General features: G+C 41.2%; 2 protein-coding genes across 4 annotated transcripts in view; one reads left to right on the forward strand and one right to left on the reverse strand.

Moving 5' to 3' along the window:
- The window catches only part of LRBA (LPS responsive beige-like anchor protein), a 365,208-nt gene extending 345,414 nt beyond the window's left edge, over positions 1-19,794 (reverse strand). For all 3 annotated transcript variants that reach the window (XM_085058223.1, XM_085058224.1, XM_085058222.1), the window contains exon 1: positions 19,576-19,794. In XM_085058223.1, the coding sequence (XP_084914349.1) occupies positions 19,576-19,794 (219 nt within the window). The remainder of the gene's footprint in view (positions 1-19,575) is intronic.
- Positions 19,770-20,703, forward strand: LOC146438018 (uncharacterized). The gene is made up of 2 exons (XM_085058236.1): positions 19,770-19,874; positions 20,261-20,703. Exons 1-2 carry the CDS (start codon positions 19,793-19,795, stop codon positions 20,701-20,703), a joined length of 525 nt encoding a protein of 174 aa, XP_084914362.1. The 5' UTR covers positions 19,770-19,792.
- Positions 20,704-20,936: the final 233 nt, after the last annotated feature.

The following is a 20,936-nucleotide window of genomic DNA, read 5'->3' on the forward strand; positions in this document are numbered from 1 at the left end:
CTCTGTGAAACTATCAGGATCAAAACAGGTGCCTTTTCCCAGGCTCACTGTTCCCAGGACAACTGTATCAACTCTCAATCAGCTAAAATAATTCTCCTAGTTATGAGAGGATGCAGCAACTCACTTGTAGAAATTCACCTCAAATTAAACTAACTTTGGTCACCAACCAAAAAATATTTCAGCTCCATCCCATGAATCATAGCTCACATCAAATAACTAACACTAGGGCAAGACATACTTTGTACAAAGCAGAACATAATTATCACAGCCCAGACACATAAACATCTTTCTGTTTCTAACTCAGGCAGGTCTTTGCCAGCTCAAACATCAGGTTACTCAGGTTTCCCGATTTCTCTAATAAAGATGAGAGATTTCTGCAAGGCCAAACACACTCAAGTTCCAGCCAGTATGTTGAGCCAATTTTAGCATCTTTGGGCTTTCAAGGCATGGTTGGGCTTTCATTAGAGCACTGACACTTCTTCCCTTCACAATCAAAGTTTATGCATCATTTATTGCAGTATTTCATAAAACCTAAGTTTCCTTAATTAGTCTACAAGGCTGATCTACACTCCATGAGACTCCATGGAACTAATTCTAGTGCAGCGTTTCCAGTATCTTCAAATCTCTAGCAGAACACCTCATATAAGAAACACTCGGCTATTTTCAAGTTTTTGCACTGTTAAACTTACTGTCACTCAAACCTAAATAACTGCAGTCTTATTGGCAATTGTTCTGAGCTGTCCCCTAATCCACTTTGCCAAGATTTATTATTACACTTAGTCTGCTGACTAACTGCATAAAATATTCGTTGGCCTTATGGTTGATGTTATGCAGGAGGTCACATTAACACATTGATCCATGGCTCTTAAAATCTATACACGACACTCTTTCAAGGGATGCTTTTATTGGCAATTATAAACTTTTAAGTGCTATGCCAAGATAAGCCTTTCAGTATCTGAATTTTAGGAGGAATGTTGCTCTTCTCTCAATTGTTTGTATCTTTTTTAACACTTGCACTTCCACTATTACAACACAACAATCCCTGCCTTTAATATTTTCATTTTAGCCACTCCAATTATGGCACAGAGTACTTCACTTCTAAATTGTACCACTCTGCCTCAATAGAATTCTAGCAAATGGTTTTGTTAAACAATATTACAGTTCTCTTACACTTCTGTGTCATACAATAAATTTTTAAAAAATCTCTAAGCATATGTATGGATGCCATACGTGTACAATACTATAGATAACACAACTGCATCATACGCAGGTGAACTTAAATAAAAAGCTTTAAAAAGTCTGCAAAACATTAGGTTTTATCTTAAATTGAAAGCATCTTAAAATCAACACTTTTCAGGTGTAAATTGCTATGTCTTAGTGCACTAAGTACATTGCAAATAGCTTTGTACACTTCCCTGCAAACCTAACTCAGGCTGGTCTCCAAACGTAAACATCCCCATTGTGTTATCCTGATTGAGTTAATATAAAAACCCAAAGTAAACCTCTCCTGTCCTACCGGCATGGCAGGTGTGCACACAATCTGTATTACAGAACACTTCACTTTCTGTAACTGAAAACTGAAGCAAGAAATACAAATATGGGTTTTGGCACAGCCACCACATTATTTCAGCTCTATCAATTGCTAAGTCAAAAGGAGTAAGAAAGAAAAACTGGCTCTATTTACTCAAATACTTGCAGTAAGCACCGTGAGGTCTTGGAAATCCAACTAAACTTATAAACCCTAAGTTTTCTGTAATACCCTTAAGATGTTTGCAAAGCATAGGATTTTCCACCCAGCAAATTCTCAATTTTCCTTCTGAGATTTATGATATATCTTTTTCCTATTTAGTATTTACTTAAAACTGAATTATGCAGCGTGAGTGAAGCAGATTAACATTTTATCCACATTAATCCCTCTTCAAGGGAATAAGTCTGTGGAAGCACACAGGTGCCTCATGGATGACTACTCAGCCATACAATTGGAGCATTCTTATTTCACATGATGACATCACTACTGAAGTATATTTACCCTGTCAAACTGTAGCATTACACACACTTTCAAAAAATCATGTTTCTTTGGGTTTTTCATACATGTAAACTGAAGTACTGAAAAAAATTATTCAATTACCAACACTGTGGAAAATACAGTGACAGTGGGTGGAAGGAGAAAGGGAAAATAGTATTATTTTCTTCATGCATAACTTAAAGGGATGGGATTTTTCAGTTCTTATTTATTATTGGACATTTTTTGCAAAGGACTTAGCATAGAATACAATTCTTAAGAAACCATTCTTATTTCAAAATGAACCCAAAATTTATTTCATCCTTACTGCCATTCACCTGCAATGCTGTCGTTGGTAAAATTTTTACCTAAACACAGCTGGTCAATGACAGATCTGGAATACAAAAGGCTGTTGTGACAAATATTATTCATAAGTACTTCAATATAAAATTTTCAACTGTCTTTGTTCCTTCCTCTCATGCAAATTTTGAGACAAGAGACAGGAAAGGGACATGTGAAATACATTTATAGTCAGCCCAACCAAACCCTAATGAAACATTTAAGCAAGTGTTCAGGAAGAAAAGTTACAGAAGTAGAAATTCAAGTTACACTTCTCTGTAACCTTATCAAAGTATAAAGCTAGTGTCAATCATACTCTGACAAAATACTGCCAGCTACAGTTTGTAACCTTTGTACAAAGCAATTTACAGACAAACCAGAAAAAAGAACTGCTTTCAGCATCTCGAAGAATTCTAACAAATGAGAATTTGACTGCAACACTGACAAAAGAACTTTAATAACTATGCTATTCCAGTAATTCTATCCACTCAAAGATTCCTTTTCTCAAAAACAAGGCAAACAAAGCTTTAAGAAATCAACATTATGTAAAATGTAATTGGCAATCTACTACACTAGTGAATCACAAGTATCTTGCTGAATGTCACCACCCTTCCAAATCAAAAGGTCATATGAAGCAAGGCTCTATTTTTGATTTTCACACTTCTCATTAAGACAACTAACCAAAGTGCTGAGCACTGTATCCACCATTTCTTAAACAGTCCATGGGCTCTTGCAAAAGCTTGGAGGCAATTTAGCAGCATAACTCTGGATACCGCTGCAAATCCTGATGCCACTAGAGTAAAGAACAGTCATCACAGTGCTTCTCTTTCTGCATGTGGGCAGTCAGGGCCAAGAGGAGAAGCTGCAGTGAATGACAGCTAAAGCACTAACACAGTTCTAGACTGAGCAGGAAATACAGAAGAAACAAACAGTAATGACATTCTCTCTGAGAAGACTTCCCAGAGGCAAGCACTTCATTGCCACCAAAGCTGTGCGCTGAGAGGACCGAAGGGGAAAGCAGAGGGTTATGGAAAATAAAGCTACAGATAAAAACCCCTCTCCACGGTAGACTCTTAAATTCCTAAAATATTACATTCTTACTTGCGTGGCAACCATTTTTAATTTAACTGTGTTTATCCTATTGTACTACTTTAACTATGTTACACATGGCACTACAGATGGTGCTAAATGACTCCAGGTAATCAGAAGAATGCTCTTGTGAGATAACATTTAAGAAGCAATAAAATTAGATTTCTTTTTCTCGTTATGTTCCAGTCCTATTTCTCTCTGTGTTTAATACAAAAGTAATTTCAGCTTTATAGAGCAGCAACATTTTTGGAACCCAAAAATATGTGACTGAAATCAGTCATGCAAAAAACAATACTTTGTTAGAATGTCATAAATAACCTGAGAGGTGCATCCATTTAACGGAGAATTTTAAGGAGTCTGTAGGAACACAGAAAGAAATGTCTCTGTTCATGCCTCCTATTACTGCAAAAATTAGGAGTAGCTTTTATGCACACTACATAATGCTACATTTATGAAATAACCCCATTTACATATTTCCCTATTTAATATGCATTTGGCCTGTGAATCACCCTACTGGCCTTAATTCTTTCCATCAAATCAACAATTAGATTCTCATAAATTCAAGATCATCATCCTAGGGGACAAGGAATCATAATTTTTTCCAAATCACATTAGTCCAGTTACAAGTTTTAAAAGTTTTACATTTTACATATACATTGTGAGAATATGATGTAAAAGTTCATGTTTCTAACCTCGGATGGTTGTTGTCAGTAACCATGATGATGACCATCTGCAATAATGACAGTGACCACAGCTGCAGCCAAAGCAAAGCAAGCCAGATACTTCAAATTATAACACATCTGTGCTTCTTCCAACATGATCCTTCACATTGGGCATTTGCTGCACAAAGCTGATCAACTTAAAGATTTGCCCACAATGTATCTGCTTCACATCATGCAGAGGAGCTCCAACCTTTAGCTGCTAACAGATATTTGTGACTTCAGATTTGAAAACCTGAGAATTTTCACTTCTTCCTCCATTCAGAGCTGCTTTAGTACACACATTCCAGAGAATTAGCAGGTGAAAGAGAGACAATTCCCAGTGTCGCTTCTAAGACCTAGCAAATAGGAACATCTCTGGATTTTCAACATGCTTTCTTCAGTAACTTTTTTTCAACATAAAGAGCAAATATTTCTACTGATACATGTTAATAAAAACATCAACTATTACTTCTACTGATACGTATTTTCCTTCACTTAAAAAAAAAAATAAAAGAAACATTTTGCATTCACACGACTATTATTATTATTTGGTTTCGGTTTCAAGCAGGTATCACACAAGTTCTAGCATGAACTGACTTTAGGTTTTAGGACACCCTACTTTAGGCACTTGTTTGCACAACACAGCCTGTCTCCTGCCTTTACAGGAACAAGCCTCTCACTACACTGTCAGTCACCAAGAACAGATTTTGTGTTCAGTTCCCCTTGCCTAACTAAGAACTATGAAAAGTAGTGGTTGCCAATGAGATTCCAAATACATAAAAATGCTAAAATCTTCTAATCTCTCACTGCAGTTAGCAGAAGGCTAACTTTAGGGACAAATAGATTGTCTCAACAAAACACAAAAGTTTGTCATTTTCCCAATTGATTAAAAAAAAAAAAAAAAAAGTAGTTCCTCAGCCCCAAGTCTACCCCTAGACCTGAGCATTTACAAATTTTCTTCAGTGACAACCACTGTTATGGGACAGGTCACAACCACAGCAAGACAAAAATCCCAAACAACACAGCTTCATATTCTGCTGTCTGAGTTGTACAGATACCATCGCTCCTAGAGCTTTAATCTATGTAACTTCATTTAAGGTTTTAGGTCATTGCTTTCTGAAGAACTTCAGTCACAGCTGTAACAGGTTAAAAACAGCTAAAAAAATACCTGTATAGCAAATTATATGCTTTAAAAACTGTGCTTCCCACCTCCTTTTTGTTTAATATTGAGCAACCACAGAATTGGCACAGCAACGTCTTACTGATAAATTGGCCTTTCAGCAATGTTGTTCTTATGTTGTTTACAAAGCAATTAATAGACACCCACATTGTCTTAGAACACTAAGTTTAGCATATTTGATAGTTTGCCAATTTCTACTTCTCCTTTGACAATTTCACTTCTTACTTTCTGGTTTTTAAACAGGTTTCTACCTTTTGCCATATATTACATCTCAGGAATTGGAAAACAAACATCTAAATGGCAACTTACACATACCAAGTACCCCTCAGTGGATGTTTCATGACTTCACCTAACAGCAGAGGAATCTTGCAATATACTCTGATATGTATTGACAAAAAAATCATATGATCATATAATCACCCCACCTGTTTAAAACACAGGGAGATTAGAACAGAAGGAAGAATCAGCCCTTCATAAGGACAGTTTGTTACACTTTCAGAATGAGAACCCAGCGTCAAGCCTTCCAGCCACCCTTACAACAGGATTTGCAGATGAAACAGAACCAATTCTGTGTAGACAAGGTAGAAAAACAATGGGTGCTGCTGCAACTGCAGTATTTCATACCAGTCTGTAAAGGTTGTGTGCCTATTTACTGGAACAGTCACACTGTGGGTTACAACAAACAGAACAAATGTTTTCCTTTCTTCCTTTTAAAGCCAAAAGGAATTGAGACTTCACATAAAAACACGAAGCAACAAGATAATGAGGCAGCTCTAGAGCCAGGTACTTAGACTTGATATCCCGTCTTTTCCAAGGAGGAAGCAAAGCCTGGCCAAGCAGTGGGAAGCCCATTGACCATCCTCCTTTTCTAGCTTCCACCTCAACCTCCTTGATACCTGACTCCACCCCACAGAAAAACACACATTTGCTCCAGCTTTGAAAGCACAGAATCACAGAATAAGTTGGATTGGCAGGGGCCCTAAACATCATCTAGCTCCAAACTCCCCACCGTGCACAGGGATGCCACCCATTGGATCAGGCTGCTCAGAGCCCCATCCAGCCCAGCTTCAAACATTCCCAGCAATGGGGCACCCACAGCCTCTCTGGGCAACCTGTGCCAGCTCCTCACCACCCACTGAGTAAAGACTTTCTTCTTGACATCTAATCTAAACCTGCCTGCTTTCAGTAGTGTCTGTGCAGGAAGACTGTGTGTGTTAGAAGATCTGTTGTTATCTGATCAAAGGCTGAACCCATACATGTCTCTGGAGCACAGTATCACACAGTGACTGCAAAAAAAGAGCAGAACTTCAGCGAAAATCCTTGAAGATTGCTTAAAACAGAAGACATGTCTGAACCACTGACTCTTCAGAGCAACTTCTCAATTATTTTTAACATCTTTTCTGGTATACATCTGACTGTATAAATACCTTATATAGGGTCACAGCACCACAACATAGTAATATCTTACCAAGATCCCAACTACATCCTGCATAACAAAAGACAGCCAGAAGATAAAAAAAATATATGCTTGGATAACTAATATTTGATAATATTGTCATCCATACATTTGATTATTCTGTTTTCTTTGACACCACTGTAATCGAACCAGAGATAGTTTGCATGCATACTCATAATGGACAATAGCTCCTCTTGGCCAAATTATTAACCATCCTAAACAAAGGCATCTTTGCCTTCAAAATTTTGGATATTAACACTGAGGTTCATGCACCTTTTAATACAGAAATTTGCACATACAATTACTGCAATTGAGAAATCCTTTACTGTGCATCGATCCCATTGTTATAGTGATCAATATCTGTTTTAAGAATCCATATGTGCATTCAAGCATTCTTTCCAATTTGCACAGTAAGGTCATGAGCAAACAAACCTATTTAGACACATCCTTGATGAACAAAACACCTAGAAGAGCTGAAAAACAGAATTCTAACTACACCTCTAGCCTCATAAATGTGAGCAACAGAGCTATAGAAAATATAAAGTTGACTCTTAGAAGTTGAGAAGTTGAACATTCAACTGGAAGATGACTACAAATGAGCATTTCAAGCTGTTCACCTCCTTCCCCACATACCTACTTCAACAGGAAATTGAAGCATCAAGATCACTCAATGCTATAGAACTCAAATGCACTGCCAACACACAGAAAACATGCTGTAAGTGTATTTCAAAGCTAAAGAGCTATTCTGCACAATAGGTACCATGCATGCTGTGAAATGGACATTAAACCTGTGTCTGACCAGTGCTATTGTCAGCACTATGTGGCATTACTCCACTGAAAGGCAGAGAAATATCCTTGTTCAGGAAGATACTGGGATTCAGCTAGCAGTGTAGGAATGAGGCACAAAACACTCATTAAACACCACGTCAGCAATAGCTACAGGATAGTGTCACACTGCAGAGCAAATGAAAACACAGACACTAAACAATACATGACAGAGATGGGACAAGTCAAAGACCACTGAAACAATTCCCCCTGCCTCCACATTAAGTTAAACTTAAATCTCAGACACTCTTTTGTACTTAAAAGGAGGTTTCCCCATAGAGATTAACGCAGGATTAACAAATCAACAAATAGTTTGCGTTGGAAAAGACCTTAAAAATCACCTAGTTCCTTCTCTTCTGCCATGGGCAGGGACACCTTCTACTAGACCAGGCTGTTCAAAGCCCCACACTACCTGACCTTGAACACTTCCAGGGATGGGGTATCCACAGCTTCTCTGGGCAATGTGTGCCAATGCCTCACCACCCTCACAGTACAGAATTTCTTCCTTATACCCAGCCTCCTGACCATCTTGGTGGACTCCTCTGGACCTACCTGAACAGAACCATGTCCTTCTCATGTTGCAGGCAGCAGAGCTGGATGCAGCATTGCAGGTGGAATCTCACAAAAATGGAGGAGAGGAGCAGAATCTCCTCTCTCACTCTGCTGGCCACTCTGCCTTGGATGCAGCCCAGGATACATTTGTCTTTCTGGGCTGCAAGTGCACACAGCTGAATCATGTTAGGCTTTTTGTCCACAAACACTCCCCAGTCCTCCCCAGGGCTAGATCCATTCTCTGCCCAACCTGTATTTGTGTTTGGAATTGCTCTGACCCAGGTGTGGGAGCTTGCACATGGCCTTACTGAGCTTCATGAGGTTCACATGGGCCTGCCCCTCAAGCCTGTGCAGGTCCCCCTGGATGGCACCCTTTCCTGCCAGCTGGGCTGACCACACCACTCAGCTTGGTGCTGTCAGCAAATTTACCACAGTGCACTCAATCCCACTGCCCAGGTCTTCAACAAAGATGTTAAACAGCACGGGTCCCAACACCAACCCCTGAGAACACCCCTCATCACTGCTCCCCACTTGGACATTGAGCCTTGGACCACAAGTCTTTGAGTGCAACCTTCCAGCCAATTCCTTATCCAGCAAGTGGTCCATCCACCAAATCCATGTCTCCCCAGTTTATAGAAAAGGCTGTTGTGTGGAACAGTGTCAAATCCTCTCCACAAGTCCAGATAGGTAACATCATGCTCTTCCCTCATCCACCAGTGCTGCAACCCCATCACTGAAGGCCACCAAATTTGTCAGGAGTGATTTGCCCTTAGTGACACCTTGCTGGCTGTCACCAATCACCTCCTTATTTCCTATGTGCCTTAGCACAATTTCCAGGAGCGCCTGCCCTATGATCCTGTCAGGCAAAGAGGTAAAACTGAACAGCCTGGATTTCCTGGGTCTTCCTTTTTTCGTCCCCACCTTTTAACCCCAGGAGTTGTTTTCCCTTTTCCAGTCACTGGTAACATCACCAGTCTGCCACGAATTTCCTAATAGGATGGATAGTGACAAGATAGTGACATTTACATTGTCAGGATTTGAATCCAGAAGTTTGAATTTGAAACAAATAGTTTATAAACAAGTTTTATAATGACACAATTACAGTGATTAAACTAAACTGTACATATGTGACGTTACTTTATGATAATCTCTTTGGGCAGGTTGGCTGCTTCTCTAAACTTTTACCTCTACCCCTATTTGTATGTCTAGAATGAAAGAGACCCCAACAAATCCTCGCATACCTAATTAAAGAATCCCTACAGACACATCCATCTTTAAAGAACAGCAACAAAGACATCAAGACTAACTCAGCCATCAAGTGAAATTTCAGTATTTTTTCTTCATTTCCACTTTGTATCCAGTTTTCCTGGCTTCTCAATTTGCAGACACAAAACCTAGCTGAGGGAAAGTCTGAGCTGACAAATTTCCTTGTTACAGTCATCTACATCATCTGACAATGTGAAAATTATTTTCACCACATGCCTTTTCTTTTACTTTTTGGAGGAGGGGGCAGACAATGTACTACACTGACTTGTATCAAGAAATGTTAGATGACATTTTTTTCAATTTCCTCATGATCTAGCCAGAAACAGGGATATCACTTACCTGAAAAATGACAGCACCATCAAGAAGCAAGAAACCCAAGTTTCTGCCACCTAAATTCTATTTTTCTTTAACTATGTCTAAGCAACTTCAGTGATATTTCAGTCACTGGACAAACCCCTTCACGTGAAAACAATTAACTTTCCAGGAAGGAAGTCAGGATTCTGTACATAACAAAGAAATCTTCAGTAAAATCCTTACATACAGCCAAGAAATCCACTGTCTTCCAGCTCCAAATCTTCCCTGTCATTATAAATTACTACAATGCCTTATTCAAACACCTTAACCACAAGGTCTGACACTTGCTGCTTTCTGTACCTTCTTCCCATACTCATGAATCCAACATTTTTCTCTGCATATGAGCCTGGTCTTTGCAGAAGAGGTGTTTATAAGTCATTCACAACACCATCACTCTGCCCTCCTGACAAATGGCCGTTTGACTCTCTTCCTACTAAAGGGAAAAACCAGGCTGGCTTTCACTTCCTGCAGAGGTGAGACTTAACCAAACCAGCAAAACTCCCAAAGGGCCATATACATTCCCCTTTAAAAGCAGTACACAGGAAGGGCACAAGTCTTCAGCAGCAGGTCTCAGATGAGTCATGGAATAAACATCTCCCCAAAGGCAATGCCCCTGCCAGTCAGCTGATCCACAGCAACTGCAGCACAGAGTGGCATTCACAGATTCCTAGCCTGCTACAGATTACAGTGAATGCTCAGGACTCACTTCTGCAGCCAAGGATGAAGGCAGCAGGTGCCAGGTCACACAAGAGGCAGAGGGGGCACAGAAAGGACAAAGCAGTGTCCTGGTGTGAGGTTATACAGTAGATAATCTAGCATGGCACAAGACTGGGACCTTACATTTAAGGAAGAAATGGGCAAGAAAACAAGGCAATAATTTCCCCATAAGCATTTACTGATTTATATAAAGATGAGAAACCACTGGTACAGTTTCTGAACCTGAGAACTCTTTTCACTGCACTTTACTGTTCAGTTGGGCACCACTGTTACCCTGTAAAAGCCAAGGAAATCAGAACTATTAAGAACATCATAGCTTCAGAAGGTGTAGATTACAAATTGGACAGACAATCTTCAGCAATCCCAATTGAAATATCTATTCCCAGTACCTCAGTGTTCTCCCATTCTATAACAGCAGCAATATATTAAACATAGACAGCTCCCCATCCCATGTTGGGTGATTCACAACACATTCTAAAAAATGCAGTCACAGTTATTTAGTTTCATAGTCTATATCAGAGACCTAAAAGCCAGGCATTAGGGCACCTATATGACACACTGGAACCAAATCCTACAGTATAAATAAGCTCCCACTATAGAGGGAGTGAAAAAAAGAGCTTGCAAGTTCTTTTCAATCAAGTTCACAACCCAACTAGAGACAAATCACATGCTTAGTTTCAACAAAAACATTAGCAGGAGGCAGATGCTGACTGGACTGATAGTTTCCATTTGTTTATTTAACAGTCATGCACCATTCACAACATTAGTCATTTGGTTCCTATCCTCCCATCAATTGCACTGTTTTAAGGGTCATCAGCAATTCTACTTCTGTCTCATTGGCCACATCTTGTAAATGAAGTCTATGACTCCAGATAAAAAAACCTTTTGGGTTTGGTTTCATGGGTGGGGAGGGGGGTGGTTGGGAGGAAAGTGCTGTTTTTGGTTTGGTCTCAGGGTTTTTTGGAGGGAGAGGAACTGTGATTTTGATTTTGGGGGTTTTTTTGGTGGTGGCAGGTTTTGGTCGGTTTTCTTAAGCACATATTGATTCCAAGGTCCACCTGGATCATTAGTAAGCCTGCAAAAAAAATTGTCCTTCAAAACACTATTTTAATCCCAAGAAGTGCAAACACCACAAAACCTCTCCAATAATGGACTAGTAAAAAGTTGCAGGATCTGCAAAGCCTTTATTCAGCAGTTCTACAACAACAGGGTTTACCTCACTCCCCATCTACCCCGACCCTAATCACATTCAGGAAAGCAGCCAGTACAATTCCCACCCAAACATACACAGTTTGATAAAGGAATCACTTTGTGAGGGGTTTATCAAGCAAACATTCAGCATCCTGGACTCCATAATCATATATTTCCCAGTTCACTGCAAGATGCTACTGGTTCTCCTCTTGCTGGTCTTTTATTAGAGAAATTGCCCTCCTGCAGTTACCATTTTACCTGCTGCTTCCTGGTGCCTCTTGTCTTTCAGCATTCCCAAGGAGAGAATAAATAAGCTACAGGCCACCCTATGGATTCCTACAGTTATTGTTTCACAGAGCTAGTCCAGGACAAACCTAGAAATTTGGAGTATCTAAGTGGGGCAAATATAATAGACTTCATTTAGAGATTTATCTCTGTAATTTCTGTCCACAGCTCAGAGAACAACTGCTGATGGCAAAAGGGGAGATGCTGACACACACACAACACACCTTCATTGAACAGATGAGTCCTACACAGTTACTCTGGTTTCAACTTCCAGCTGCAAAGGAAAGACAACCCAGTAGCTCTTCAAATGGTGATTTCTTCAGTTGCATCAACGAAGCAGAACAGGTTTTTGCCTGAACAATTCAATTACAGCTTTTCAGTCACACAAAAAATAATCTGAATTTTTTCTACACCGCATATGACTTTTTTTTCCTAGATACATGTAGAATACAAAAACATCAACGAAACTATTCACATGCAGGCTGCAGCAGAGAGACTAGGAGCTCAAACTCTCATTTACAGGAGGCAACAGAGCACATCCTATTCCCACTAGCAATTCTCATTTAAATATCTTCTCAAGGCAGCTATTAACAAGAAAATCATGCCTGGGACATAGCTGCTCCCAGCTCCCCAGTTACTACTAGGGGAATCCAATGCAACAGAAGGCATTAGATTTTTCTTCTCCACAAATTAGTTTCTATTTAGAAACTATTTATGCCCATTTGTGAAGCTCTAAAATCTAAAGCACTATAGCAATGCAAGCTCTTCACAAATTATTCCAGGCTCCCAGTGTCAGCACAAAGCCTCCAGTGTCTCAGGGAAAGGTACTATTGCAATTCCTGCAGTATCATCATCTGGTGAATTTGATGACAGCAGTTGTGCAAGGATGCATCTCGATTGCTATCTGATCCAAGCACAGAGCACTGCATGCTGGAAACGACAGTCTCCACTGGCCACACAGAGCACTCAGAAAGCAGGTGGCAATAGTATCCTGTTTTACACATATTCATGGAGCCCTCAGACTCGTGGCAATCAGCCAGAGCTCACAGAAAAAGCCTGAGGGTTTCCCAGAGTCACATAAAAATGGCCAAACTAGTTTTCGGACAGACAGTAATATGCTCTAGTCGGTTAGCAAGTGCAACAGAAAAATCCAGAATCAGTTAAAGCAGAAACACAATCTAAATTAGGACATTAGTAATTAGGTCAAGCTAATACCAAAAACCATTATGCAAAACGTTACGAAGAGGCCAGCAAGGCCTCCGGGGGCTGGGGAAGACACTTGAACAGCAGAAAGTTAGCTAACTGTAATTAGCGATTATGAACAAAAACTTTCTGCCAGATTGACCCATTTAAAATAAATGGAAGTTCTTTAAAAAGATATGCATAAATTTAATGCATGCACGGCTGAGTTTGACAGAATAGATTCTTAAAGAAGACAGAAAAAGACAGAAACACCACAGGTAGCAAGAAGCTATTTCACATTCCAGTGACTAAACTCTAGAGCTTATTTCATCTGTGTAGCAGATTAAAGCTTCCACCTTAAGGCTCATAAAGAACTTGATGACTGCACGAAGAGAGAAGCTACCACTGCTTTAAGTTGCCAACTTATACAGCAAAAACTAAAAGGTCAAGCGACAGAAAACTCAGAACGATCACAGGTTCACCAATGGGTGGTAAAACAAATATACAGATAGTGAAGGAAACCACAGACAAATCTCATTTTTATCTTTCATCAGACTTCAAACCTTAATACATGCCAAAAAAAATACCAGGCTTGATTACTTGCAGAAGACTGGGACTTCTAAGCAAACTTCAGCATCTAAATGTACACCTGACCAGCCACTGAGTACTGAACTATCAAACCAACACTACCAGGAAAAAGAACTGACAAAACACTTCATCTTTGATTTTCCTCAACCTCCAGTGTTCAGTCAACACAGCCACTTCAAGAAACTTCTCTTCACTGACACTCATCTTGAAAGAGATAATTGGAGGGGTGACCCAAAGTGTGCTGATTCAGCATACATTTATAATTATCTATTTTTATCTCACTTCGCAATGTCCAGCTTTTGTTGCAACCTTGACATGCCATCCACCTGCTTCCCTGATGCTTTTGACTAATTTCATTCTATTCCCTAATCCGCAGATGCTTTTCCTGAGCCACTCCATATGGCCCCTACATTGCTGTGCTCTCTGCTCTACTGGGTCAGGCCCATGGCCCACCCAGCCCAGGACTGTCTGGCAGACGCAGCACAAAACACTACCTAGAGACAGCAAAGCAACTGCAATAGAAATGTGACTCCCTCTTGTTACCAGACACCACCTAGAAAAATCTGTCATTGAACTGATGTGCTCCCCTCTAAAGGGGAATTCTAAGCCACGCTTTGAACGCATTTTGAACAGGCTTCTCTGTAGAACGGGCTGCTAATTAAAAATTGTCTAACAAATATAGCATTATTAAGACATGATGTATGCAAATGCTCAGTTTGGCCTTGCCTTTTTAGCTTTATTTTTGTACAGAGCCCACTGCTGTCAGTACAGGATGCCAACACTTCAGGAAAAGACAGATCGTGTTCATAGGGTTTCACAGACACTTGAAATTTCAGATTGGACACAAGAATTTATAAAAACTTGGCAACTTAGCAGAAGAGTAAGCAAAACTGAACATTTTCCCATGTAGCCTTTACAATTTTGTCCTCAATATTTTGTTGTCCTACAGTGTATTTTAAGCTGCAGTCACAGAAGTGAGTTGACACCAGAGCCAAAGTACAGATCAGCTCCTCTTCAGAGCCTAGACAATTTTCTTCTAAATTGTTAGCATGCCTGATTAAAGACTGTCATTACCATCTCACTACATTCCATACCCTTCTTAACTAACCACAAAATTTCCCTCAATTCCTGCACCTCCTATGCAGGGGTGATATTTCCACTAACTACACAGTAATGTCCAAGTTGCATCAACACCCGACGAAAAGCCCAGTGTGCATCACTTCAGTAAGTAAAAATCATGCATGACCACTAAGACAGCTGACTATTCAATTTACTATGATTTAAAAAAAAACCCTACAAGCCTGACCCAGCTAAAGCCACAGACTTACCTTATCATCTATACTGTAAGTGGCCAGAAGTGACTGAACTAGGATAACTGTAGCCAGAGGTGTACTTACTGGGAAGCTACTAAGGAATACTGCATCTATTAAGAAATCCACAATATTCAGTGATATTCTAGAAGCTCCTTGGTTACTTTGACTTGTCATCATCACTGACAATTTTATGTAGGAAATAAAGTCTCTAAAAACATACAGTAATGTAATGAAAAGAATGCATTATTACAAAGACATTTATGGTGGATTTTTACTACTGCAATACATTTAATTCTATCAGCATTAGTTTTGGGGGTTTTCTACAACATGACTCATGCAAAATAAGTCTGATCAGATATGAAAAAAGGGGAATTTAGACTTGATAAAAACCATTACGAGTTATAGTTGCATTACTGTACAAAAACCATCCAAATTAGAAACCTGTTATATCAGCAGGAAAGTAATCTGTAAGAATTTTTTTAACTTAGGTTGATTTTTTTATTTGTGGTTTTAGTAAAGTCTGGCAGAAGTGAAAGAGCTGACAAACTAAATTTACAAAGCAATTTTAGTCTCTGGTCCTCAGATCCCATTATTTTTCCTGCAAAGGTGATAAAAACTTGTTTTTCTTTCTCATTTGCACTTTGTCACTCTTGGTGAGGACCTCATAATCCATGAACAGAATCAGAAGCAACAGCACATTTTTTTCACCAAAGAGACAGAACAATTGGGGAAAAAAACCAAGTCTTTGCAACACAGACTAAGATGCAAAAATTGAACCAAATCAAGTAACAGTCTATATCATATTCAATAAAACAATTAGAAGCACTAAAGCTTTTTAAAACAAAAGTGGCTTAGAGTTATTTTAGATTAGTAAGAGATCCCACTGTAAGTAATTTATTTTTCCATTCTGTCATCTTCTCCAACCAGGAGGGTTTTTTATTTTAATTAACAAAGGGGGGCAAGTATGAGGTAATGAACAGGAATTCACCTGATTTGTATACAAAGGAAATTCAAGGAGAAATTTCCTGAAGTTAATTAAAAATAAAATTCACAATGCATGAGGAATATATATCCATAGTTTAACTTAGTCTGTCAAAAAAAGCAACAGAACAGATTAATACTCGAACAAGAATGCACTTTCCAAGTTTTTCACAGAATAATCAGCTTCTTGAAAGTCCCTGTTTCCCTCTTCACTTTCAAGAGAGGCTGAAATACACAAAGACACATTCAATGTGGGCTGGAAAGCTGTGTTCATTGAGAAAACTGACCAAAACAAAGCTTGTTTACTTCTAGGAGTAGAATTGTGTATCTCAACTTGTATATTTCTAGGAGCAAAATTTCCAGACAATAAAATGAGACTACTATGTTGTTAATGCCAGAAGTGAGCTCACTAAGCACTTTGTTACAGTGCTGGACAGAGAAAGTGTTAGAGGTGGCTCTCCAAGATGCAACACTGCTGAAGTGAACAACTTATTTGCTCAAGTAATCAGAACTACAAAGGCTTAAATTTCTTCAGTAAGCAGCAGGTAAATTACTGTGCACTTTAGATTTTTGACCTCCTGAGTCTTTCACATTTAGAATGCAACCATCTCTTAAATACTTAAATATGAGAAATGTCAAAACGGCACTTTGGGCTTCTCTTGACTCTCCATCACAAAGAAAGAAATTCTACGTAACTTCCATATGCTACAGCAAGTTGGAAGGGCATAACAAAGAGCAACATGTTTTCTCAAGAAATTAAAATTAGAGCACCTAATCTCCCTGTTTAAAAAACAATCTCTTCACGTTTGAGGGTGGTCATGCCATAACGAATAAATCTGTTAAACCACCTTTCTACTGAGATTTGCCCAGCCCTCCTTGCACTCTGGTCTAAAGATGCCTCAATTTAATGATCAAAAAAACCCCAGATACCACAGGTGTCCTCTTTGCAAAGCACAAGCAGCAGGCTAGCAGATCTCTGCTCCCACCCCTGAGCTACTGCAGCTATGAGTCACCACACAGAATGAAACCAAACCGGAGGGGATGCTTTGGGTTTAACCCCATCCAGCACCAGCAGATCACCATGATTGTCATACCCCTGGCTCACCCTGCCCACACCCCAGCAAACTCACTCTGAAAGCTGTTGGGAAACAAACTACCAGGAAAGCCAGAGCTAAGAACCACTTTTTCATACCAAAGTTACATATTTTCTGTACACCCACACAGAGAAAACTAAGTACACCATTGCACCATTGCTAACTAGTACTTAGACACACCTTAAATTCTGGTCAGTGTGATTTCAGAGGTATTAATTGACAAGATGAAGTGGTCACAGGTAACAACTGCACAGAGGCAAAACTCCATGACAGATGAATGAGTATTGCTTTGTAGGGAGACTTCATACCCCTCATATCCCAAAATGCTACATTAAAAAGTCAGTTTCAAGAGTTTATAAAAAAAAAATAAAACCAACCTAGAAAATAATGGCTTTCTGTAACAAAAACTATGAGTTTGTTGGCTGGTTTGATTTTTTCATGCATTTCAGTTTTGATAAAACCACTTAACCTTGAGAAATCAGCTTCCAAAACAGCTGACTTGCCAGCTAGCTGATGTTTTCCTAGGACTCAGACAAAACAAGAGGCCTACTACTTTTGATATTGCCATGAAATTTCGATTTTGTTCTCACACATGCAGGCTAAGTGTCCTTGTAACCAAACTGTTGGTCATGTCATGACACCCATCAGCTGATAAAATAATGTAAGGCACAAGCATGACCTTTAGCCTCCCACATGTAGGCAGGTGTGCTGAAATGGTTGAGGAATCTTCTCAGAGAAGTCAGGGATGCTGTTTCACTTGCAGAAAAAGTGAGGACATAGTTTCAAAAACTTACAAGGCCAGAAACTTTCCCCTGGCTATTTAGGAAATGAAGATCCAGGGAAATGCAGTTCACAGATCAAATTCTCCAGAACTCTTAAATCTAAAATCAAGGATACTCTGAATCATGCTGAAGTTTTTGCTCCTCTCTCATCCAAAATGGAGCAGAACAGGAATCACAGGAATCAAGGAGTTTTTACATTTTTAATTATTCTGCTGAACCCCTATGCACTGCTACCATAAATACACCTCCAGCACACCACTCAAAAGACCATGCCAGAAACAAAGTAAAATTTAACATGCTCATTAACAATTTCCCCTCACACAAGTGTCCTAAATTATTCACCGGAATTTCTTTGTGAACCTCATGCTCATATTTGTGTGCACTGTGTTTTGTCCAGGACAATTATCAAGCGGACTCAAGTAACTTAAATCACTTCCTCACACTTGAAGCATCCATGAAACCTCTGATCTGCACTTTGCTTTTGTAACTGTTGCCATTCCTCTCTTTTGAGACTTTCATCCAAACAATCTAGAGTACTACACTGTTAACACAAAAGTATTCAAAAATAAATATTTATCATAACCCAAGAAGATAACACTGAAAAACATTAACACTGCACACAAACACTTAGCAGCCATTAAAATTTGCATGTAGCAAAGAATCCTAATAAAATAACTGAAATGCAAACAGCATAAAAAAAACCCCAGTATGTCTTTTGCCTCAACTTTCCTTGTTATTGAGTTTTATATTATTAAATGCTCTCACTTCCTGGTTTGTCAGAAACCACATTGTTTTAGAGTCAGAGCTGCTCACTCAAAGGAAGGAGGAGGGACAATAATTGTTTTTAGAGATGTTTTAAGACCTCTGATAATAGCACAGTACCTTTATACACTTGAGAGTTTTTCTCTTAATGTTTGGTTTTCATACATCAAGGAAACATTATTAACTAGTCTAATTGCTTTAAATTATGTAATTTAAAAGCAACTGGCCCAAGAAGTTCAATGGTATATATTACATATGTCACTTCAACAGGGAAAAGTTGTACCCTCAATGTTTACTGAGATCTGTTATGAAATAATAAATACATCCCCACAGTATTCAAAAAATAGCAGCTGAGTCCCTAATTCATTAATTTAAAAAAGGGCATGACACTACATTCTACTCCTCCCAAAATGCAGCCTATATGCCATGTTTGGATGAACTGCTCCCTGACACCCTCAGCCCCTGCACATGGTACATGAAAGTTCTGCCTACTTCCAATGGGAAGCAAAAAGAGATGTAAACATCATCACAGGAAAAACTGTTTTGACTTAAAACAACGTGTGTGTGTTTTGATGACAGTTTGAGTTACTAAATTAACATTTAACTCTCTTGTTGAGCACACCTGTTAAATGTTTAAACATAATACGCTTCTCAGTTCGAAATAAAGCAGCAGTTTCTCTGAGGAAAACTAAGCAGGATGCTGCTTAGACTTATTTCAAGTGTAAGTGTGGATATAAAGAGGCTCATATGCTTTTTTCCCAGCTTTTGTGGAAAGCAAAAAGAAAATGCTTGAAACCCAGTTATGGAGAAAGTGTAAACATGTAAAACATTATTAACAGAAAAACATCATCAAAAACCTGTGGATTCTTCTGCTCACTCGTGCTGTTCTTTCCCCTCATTCAGGCAACCGACTTACCAGATTAAACACAGTGTCGACTATGTCTCTGTTGGACACTTCACCAACTTCCACCAGTCCTGTCAGCACAGCGAATTTCATCTTGATGCCTCGGATGGGGACTCCTGGATTCAAAGGCTGCAGCACACTTCCCCCTTCAGCAGCATTTCCTTCTTTTCCCGCTCCTCCTCCTCCATCATCACCTGTTGGCTGAACAACTTGTTTGCCTTCACTCGCCATGGCCAGTTCACCGCAGGCTGCGGCTTCCAGCGCCAGCTCCGCACGCTCGCCGCTCCGGGAAGGGCAGGTCAGCCGGGAAGGTGAGCGGCGGCCCTGTGCTTCCTTGCCCTGGGCTCCGGCTCCCGAGCACAGCGGCGTCCGGCGGGGGAGGGAGGCAGGGAGGGAGGGAGGACGCGCCCTCGGAACCGCGGCTCTATCCTCGGCAGGAGGCGTCTGTCACAGCGCTGCCTTCGGGCAGGTCTCGGCAGCCCTGAAGGACAAGCCGAGGTGCGTTTGAGCCCGCGCTCCGTTCGGCGCTGCCCTCAGCCCGCACGCCCGGCCCCTGCCCCGCTCCCGCCGGGAGCCGCCCCGGGAGCGCTCACGCCTCTCCCCGCGGAAGTGCGCCCGGACCCGCCGCGCTCCGAGCCCCCGCCTCAGGGCTTTAATCTGCTTTTTTAATTAATTTTTTCCCTTTTTTTTAACCTAGAGGGAAGACGCTGCTCCTTCCCGCCCGGCTCCCGCCCGCCGCGCCCCCGGCTGCTCTCGGCACGGCCGCGGGCAGGTGCAGCGCCCCGCCAAGTTCGCACTCACCGCGGGCTGCGGAGGGGCGCGGGCTGCCCGACGCGCGGCTCCGGGGCCGGGAGGCGGCTGCGCTGCCCGGCTGCGGGCTGGGCTGCGCTGCGCTGCGCTTCGCCGGCCGCCGCTCCGTCCGCCCGAAGGCGCCTCAAGTTCCTGCCGCTGCCGCTGCCGCCGTCTCACAGCGCGGTCCCGGTCAGCCCCATCTCCTTCCTGCCGGCGCTGCCGCTCGCTGCCGCCATGACAGCGCGGAGCCCCCGGAGCGCCTGCGCGGGCCGGGCGCGGGCGGGGCCGGGCGCGGGGCGGGAGCGGCGGGCTGCGCACGCCCAGGTGAGCTCAGGTGAGCGCAGGTGAGCCGCGCCGCGCCCTGCCCCTCGGCCCCCTCACGCCCCTCACCCCCGAGGCTCCTCAGGGGCGCAGCTCACATGGGGGGATGCAGCGCCCGCGTGGGCCAGGCCGGTCCTGAGGCTGCGCGCGATAACTTGTCCCAGACTATTGCACTGTTCACGGAATCACGGAATTGGTAGGGAAGAGGCCTCTGGAAGTCATCTGATCCATTCCCCCCGCCAAGGCAGGGTCACCTGGAG

The sequence above is a fragment of the Lichenostomus cassidix genome, chromosome 4 (assembly GCF_008360975.1).
Source record: "Lichenostomus cassidix isolate B80296 chromosome 4, HeHo_3.0, whole genome shotgun sequence".
Taxonomy (NCBI): Eukaryota; Metazoa; Chordata; class Aves; order Passeriformes; family Meliphagidae; genus Lichenostomus; species Lichenostomus cassidix.